The sequence below is a fragment of the Echinops telfairi genome, unplaced genomic scaffold (assembly GCF_000313985.2).
Source record: "Echinops telfairi isolate 266 unplaced genomic scaffold, ASM31398v2 ScPeMD7_29;HRSCAF=101, whole genome shotgun sequence".
NCBI classification, from domain to species: Eukaryota; Metazoa; Chordata; class Mammalia; order Afrosoricida; family Tenrecidae; genus Echinops; species Echinops telfairi.
This window is the reverse complement of record NW_022103926.1, coordinates 3,929,729-3,936,923: the sequence shown is the minus strand read 5'-3', so window position 1 is coordinate 3,936,923 and position 7,195 is coordinate 3,929,729. Positions and strand designations below refer to the sequence as shown.

The 7,195-nt window shown below is 49.6% G+C and overlaps 1 protein-coding gene across 1 annotated transcript in view; it reads right to left on the bottom strand.

Annotated features, from left to right (window-relative positions):
• The window catches only part of KREMEN1 (kringle containing transmembrane protein 1), a 45,515-nt gene that overhangs the window by 34,762 nt on the left and 3,558 nt on the right, over positions 1-7,195 (bottom strand). Inside the window, exon 2 of the mRNA XM_030885472.2 lies at positions 5,714-5,805. Within this exon, the coding sequence (XP_030741332.1) occupies positions 5,714-5,805 (92 nt within the window). The remainder of the gene's footprint in view (positions 1-5,713; positions 5,806-7,195) is intronic.

Genomic DNA, 7,195 nt, shown 5'->3' with positions numbered 1-7,195 from the left:
TGACATATTTGGATCCAAACTCTCAGTATTATACTTAGGTATTTATTTTTTAAATATTTAAAATGCAGCACTGTCAAATTAATATAAAAAGTTATTTTTGTAATGGAAACTTTCAAACATACATAAGAGTTGGAAAGAATACCAAAACATTATCTACTACCATCCAGCGTTGACAAATACTCTTATTTTTTAACCATTCTTATTTCAGCTATTGCCCTGCATCAACCCAGTTCCTTTCTTTTTTAAAGTGAACCACAGATACAAATGCTTTAATATGCATCTGTACTTAAAAGGGGCATTGCAAAGATATAAAACCATCCTGGCATTATCATAGTGTGATGAGCTAATATCCCCTAAATTCCTATGCATGTGGATGTAATCCCACTGGAAACAGGGCTGCCTTTGTTAGGTTAATGACCCGTGCCAGTGTAGGGTGGTTTGAGGGCAGCTACCTTTGGGTTATAAACAACAGATTCTGCACAGAGAAGTGCGCAGAGGCAGAGGGGGAAGAAAACACGGCCACATGAAGATCGCCCGTGAATCGAAGCTATCGGGACAAGGACTTTCCCCAGAGAGCCTGTACCTTGAATTTGGACTTCCAGCCTCCTAAACCAGGAGCCCTGGTGGCATCATGGGTTACCTAGGGGTCGGGGCTGCTAATGCCAAGGCCAGCAAGGAAATCACCAGCTGCTTCAGATGAGGCCTTTGACTCCTGGAAAGAGTTACAGTCTTGGTAACTACAGGGGCAGCTCTACTCCATCCTATCGACTCTCTAGGAGTCAGAATGGACTCGATGGTAGAGCGTCCTAAGCTGAGGAAATGCATGCCTGTTGGTAGAAGTCACCCATTTGTCACATTGCTGCGATTGCAGCACCAACCAACTGCGGCACCACTCATCAGGGGGCTTCCAAAAGTTCATGGGAAAGTTCCTTTACCTTCTAACTCCATTTCCACGCAAAGTTTTGTTAGGTAGCTAGCATAGGGACTGGGGCGTCCATTGCACATGCTCAGAGAGTCGAGCTTCCAGCTAGGAAGGGGTGGTGCACCTAGATGGGCGTTACACCTGGTTTGGCCCAGGTGAATTCAATTCAGCCAAGGGAGTCGGCCAGGATCGTTGACCACGCCTCCCGGCGGAGGACCTGAAAAGCCAGAAGCCAGAGCCTTGCAGCCCTTCTACTTCTCAAGCTGCACCTCGGGTGCTGCGCAGCCATCTCCTCTGGCCTCAGGACTCCACGTGGGGGTGAAGTACCCTGAGGTGCCTGTGTAAACCCGAAACTTCTTTGGCCTTTCATAAAACTCACTTGGCTCACGAACCAGGCTTCAGTGTGAATTCTTTCTCCAGCGAAGCCAAGGACCGAGGTAGATCTCTCCCAAGTGAGAGATCTAACAGCTTTGGAAGCCCCCTCGTAAACTCTTAACATGATCGAACACCCAGTTGAGTGTCAAATCTCCCAGCTATTTCAAAGCTGAGTTTTTTCACAGTTAGGTTGTACTAAACAAGTTATCATTATTAGTTTTAAGTAAACAAGCAAACAAATCAAAGCAGCTCCCAGTGATGAGAAGGCACGTTTCTCACATCCAAATGAGCGCGGTGAAGAAAATGAGCTTTGCCTTTAGATGCTTTTTCCAGGCCTCCTCGAAACTCCTACCTGTATTACTTTCAAAAACGGTACGCAACTTTCCGGAACCATCTTCTAGGTCAGTGTTTCCCAAAGGGAGTGCTATTCCCCCCCCCCCCCCATGAGAGCTTAAATTCTGAGCACACTGGTTTGCAAAAGGATTTGGACGGGCAGCAACAGCCCTAAATCCATTTGCAGAGTCCCCACAGAGAAGAAGCCTCCATGGAATGCATTCTGATTTTTAACCCAGGATGTATGTAGATGGCCTTATCCTCAGACAGAATGCCTTGGAGAGTGGATTGTGCCTCGCCCAGGAAGGTGTCGTCTCTCTCTTGGGGGCTTGCCTTGGTGTGTCCTTGATAGAGGTCACCATGATGGGCTGGTACATGGAGTTGAGTCAGGCCCTATCATTTTCCCTGACTGCCTTGGTTAGGGGGCCCTGGACCCATCTTGTGAGTCCTTCTAACGATGTATGTGTCCCAGTCTTGGCCCTCTCCAGCTTCTGTAGTCCCACCGGTAACTGTAACGTATTGATCTGCCAACAATCATGCTTTTGTGACACTTTCCTTTGCCCCCCCCCCTGCCCTTTATAAACTTGGTGTCTCAACGAACCTTCAGACACCATTTCAGCCTCATGTTGGTGGTCTCCCTCATCCGCGTTATGTGTCTGTGTCTTTGTGTTGTCTTCGTCTCTTTTACGAGTTAGTCAATGTTTTCTTTAAATTATGTTTGAAATGGGGTCCCTTGTACCCTAAAACATGGGTCAGGTCCCTGTACTTTATCCTCGATGATGGCAGGGAGGCGATGAGTTCGAAAAAGAAAAGAAAAGGGGTCAGTAGGCCAGGTCCGTTTGGGAAGGCATGCTGTAGGCAAAAGAGACCCACATGAAAGCCATGCTCAAGGCCTCACTCACCTGCCACTCCAGGGGTCAGTGGGTGGGAGGATGGGTGTTACACACAAGACAAGAAGTAAAGGGTGGGCGCTCCAGGCCGGTGGATGTAAACTCACGATGTAGGAATGTACTTTCAAGATGTGTTCTAATAAGGTTTCGGAAGTCGCCTGGTAAAGGCAGTCTGAAGGGCAAATCCAATTACCTTGGAGCCCGTCTCCTTTTAAGGGCTCTGCTGCACACTTCCAGGTCGAGGGTGCCTTTCTCTAAGCCCCTTTGAATCCTGCTTGGGCTCTGCCTCCCGGCTAGTTTTCCACTCTCCACGTAAGGCTCAGAGGGCCAGAGATGCCGGGCTCTTCACAATGGGCCACCATTCAGTCAGATTCCCCTTTGTCCCTGGGACATTCATTCCCCGGGCTCCTGCTGGGCCTGTTATATTCAGATATGAACTTTCCAGGAATCTGATCATGTCACAGGCCTTTTCCTGTATGACAAGTTCACTGCTAATCATGAATGGCGGGCTCCACACAGAGGGCTAGTATTATTCACGAAGCGTCTGCTTCCACATCCATAAATAGGGCAAAAGTGGCCGAAAATAGGCAGGCAGCATCTGTCGGGGCCCTTTGGCCAATTACCAAGGCCTCTGGCTGCAAACGGCTCCGGGAGTGCCCAGCTCTGGTCAGGCAACTGAGTGAAAGGGCCACATGCTGCCCGGGTCAAGGCTGCTGAGGCAGGCTGGGCCTGGTGGGAGCCCTGGTGCCCACGAGGTGGTTGACAGGTCTTCCACTGCACCAATGCCAGACACCAGACACACGTCCCGCAGGCCAGGGCCTCTCATCTTCTGCCAGCCTCCCTCTCCAGACCAGCGCTAGGGCAATGTTAGAAGCCTTAAGAGGATAGCCTCAAGTGCCTCGGGGCCTGGCAGTAATCTTTCACTGCCCTTACTTGGAGTGGCAGGGCCCTCCAACATGACAGATTGGAGGGCTTTGTGCTGTTCCGATATAACACTTCCTTCTGGGGCTGAGGGCCAATGGTCACAGATATCAACATCCAGATTCTAGTGGATGGATGCAAGCTGAAGAGGATTATCTTTCCAAATCAAGGTGCCCGGATGGAAACCCCCTCTTCCCTGAAAGAATGGCATGGGTTGGCACTGAAAGACCGTCTTTGTGTCTAACAACTGGACCGAGGAAAATTTGCCTGCCTCTCCCTGCTTCCCTTTCTTCTCGACATAGCTTGGGCCACATGAGAGATCCCTCATTTGGAAATGTTGACTCAGGAGACGAGCAAAGGCCCATCCCTTGGTCTCCAACAGAGTGGCGGTAACGCTGGTGAGGCGAGGCCGTGTGGGAGGCACTGGGAAGCGGAGGTCTAGCTGTCAGGCAGTGGCCCAATTTGAGAGTTTAAATTCTCAAAGGTGCACAGCAGCACTGTCTCCTGGAGGCATCGGAACTCAGGTCCCACATGACTCCACGCACCCCTCTAATACACAAAGTTCCTGAACTGAGGAGTGAGAAGGGGGCAGGAGAAGGACGTGTGGGTTATTTCACAAGGAAAACATGAAGCCAGGCTGAGCAATGGCTCTTTCCCTCAAGCTCTGTATGTTAGGTACTGTTAAGTTGGTGCTGACTCAGCGCCCCTGTGCACAACAGAGCGAGACATCACCTGGTCCTCCGCCGTCCGTCCTCACAATCGCGGATACGCTGGAGTCATGGCTGCAGCACCGGTGTCGATCGGCCTCTGTGAGAGGCTTCGTCTTTTATAGGGAACTTCCACTTTACCAAATGCGATGCCCTTTTCTGAAGTACCTGAGATGCGGCCTCCCCAGCCTGGCTTCTAAGGAGCATTCTGGTTGCACCTCTTCCAATCAGACTTGTTTGTTCCTTTGGACGTCCATAGTACTTTCAATATCCTTCGCTAAGACCATCATTCAAATGCATTGATTCTTCTCTGGTCTTGTTTATCCAGCGTCTAACTTCCACATGCATAAAGAAGCAAATGAAAATACCATGGTTTGGGTCAGGCACACCTTCGTCCTCAAAAGCAACCTCCTTACTTTTCCACACTCTACAGAGGTCACGTGCCGTTCTTTAGCTCTGAGAAACCTCGCTCCTTTGGCACACTTAAAAATGCCAATTCCGACTCACAGGACTGGGTAGAGTTGCCCCTGCGGGTTTCCCAGATCGTAACTCTTGACATTAAATCCCTTCCAACACTGTGTTTTGTTGTAGTGTTTGTACTTCAAACTCTCTGCGAAACCATCCTACCTTCTTTTAAAGAACCTTTCTATGCTTGAGGGCAGAGCATCTGTTGGCCTTTGCTGCTTGCACACAGTAAACATTGAACCCAGGGCTCAGTGAATGAAACGGACCACAGGTTTTCTAGTGAAAGACTCAAGCAGCTGGGTTTCCCGTAGAACTGAGGTGCGGCCGACGAGTTATTGTCCTAAGCACATTCTACGCCTTCATGCGTGAACACGTAGGGAAAAGAAGGCACTCCCAGATCACAACAACGGCAGTCAGCGCCATAACTTAGTCTAGAAAACCCACTGCCACTCACAGCGACCCTCTTCATTCCAAAAGGTACCTGGTACATTTTGTCGTTTCCTCTGAAAGAACCAACCAAACCAAATTCACTGCCACTGAGTCAAGCAACCCTGTAACTCGCTCACTGTCATCGAGCCAATGCTGACTCGCAGTGACCCCTGTGAGCTTCCGAGACTGTAACTGTTTACGGGAGTAGAAAGCCCAGTCTTGCTCTTACAGACCTGGTGGTGGTTTTGAACTGCTGACCTTTCTGTTAGCAGCCCCACAAGTAACACAAGTAACGGCCACGTGGATCACAGCCCCACATAACCACTACGCCCCTAGGGCTCCATATAGGGCAGGGTTTTCTGAGACTGTAACTCTTTACAGGAGTAGAAAGCGCCTTCTTTCTCCCAAGAAGTGGCTGGTGGTTTTGAACTGCTGACCTTTCTGTTAGCAGCCCCACAAGTAACCCATATGCCACCAGGATGATAGGAAATTTGGGTAAGAATCTGGTTCAGAGTATAAGGCTCTGGGGAAACTGGACGTTGCCATTTCTGAAAGGCCTGTGCAGGACAAGCAACGGCTTCTCCCGTCACCTGCTCTCTGGCCACTGCCTGCGGTGGGCTTCCCCTCGGAGCTCTGCAAGCTTGTTGGGGCTTGTATCACGGGGGTCTTACTCTGGCAAGCAGGAATCTCACAGTACTTCCAGTAGACCCCGTCCTCATGCTCAGCCACGTAGCACCAGGGGCTCACATCTCCATCCGGGTTTCTGTTGGAGAAAAGAACACAACCAGTAACGCTTCCAACATTTTAGGGCAATGGGCCACTGCTGTCCAGCTTCACGGAGAGGGATGTTTCTGAGTCTGGATAACTGCTCAATGCCACCACTTCCCAGGAAGGGAAAGAGAATGGCCTGACTAAAGGACACACTGGGGGACTCTGACCAGACTCCAGAGTGTGGGAAGGAAGTGAGCAACGGCCAGCCAGGCTTCCAAAGCGTCACCACACTGTGACTAGGATGGCTGGCCACTCCGCAAATGGTGCTGTGTCAGCACGGAACACCACCCCCCAAGAACATAGGTGTTCCCACACACAGTTGATGGAAGGAGAACTCACATGCTCAGCTGGCTAGCATGTGGAGTCAAGGGCCCTAAAAATGTGCAAACCCTTTGCCAAGCAATTTCCTCTCTACGGGTATGGTAGTTATATTATCTGGTGTCAACTTGTGGAGGGGTGGAGTCTAGCCTGTCAATCAGGTCGCAGCTTGATGACCTCATTTGGAGGTGCTAAGGAAATAAATAGCTTGCTGGAGGCTGGACACTCACACACCCCCTCCAAGACACTCCTGTGGACAAGCCACATGGAGACCCGCTGATGGCAGCCAGGGCCTTGGGGCTGGAGGAGCCACATGGAGACCCACACCAGCGCTGAAATGCTTTTACCACCACTGGATTCACAAGACTTTCTACCCACTGGGCTGTGAGCTTCCTGCGTCAGCATCATTGCATGTGTTGCATGAGTCTAAAGAGGAATTTATGGACTAGTATTGACATATGGGGTAATATTGGACTTATGGACTTGATCTGGACCGGGCTAGGATGTTTTCTCAATATACAATTGCTCTTTTATATGAAACTCTCTCTTATATACATATGAGTGTCTAGAAATTTGTTTCTCTAGTCTACACAGACTAACACAAGGGGTTTATTCTTAAGGAGGTCTTTACATAGGTATTCACCTAGGCATTTTGTAATGTTAAAAAAAAGTTGGGTTATAGCAGCAACGAAACACACACCTTCCCCTAGTTCTTTAGTGCTTCCTCCCCCGCCCACTCCCATGACCCCACTTTTATCTTACAAATCTGGCTAAACCAGAACATGTACATTGGTACAGATAAGAGCTCGCAACACAGGGAATCCAGAACATATAAACCCCTCAGGACCAATAAGGGGACCAGTGATACTAGGAGGGTAATGGGGGGCGGGTAGTAAGGGGGAACCAATCACAATGATCGATGTATGGCCCCCATCCCAGGGGAATGGACAGCAGAAAAGTGGATGAAATGAGACAGTGGTCAGTGTAAGACATGAAAAAAAACCCGAATAATTTATAAATTATCAAGAGGACATGGGGGTGGGAACGTGGGGGAGGAAGGGAGG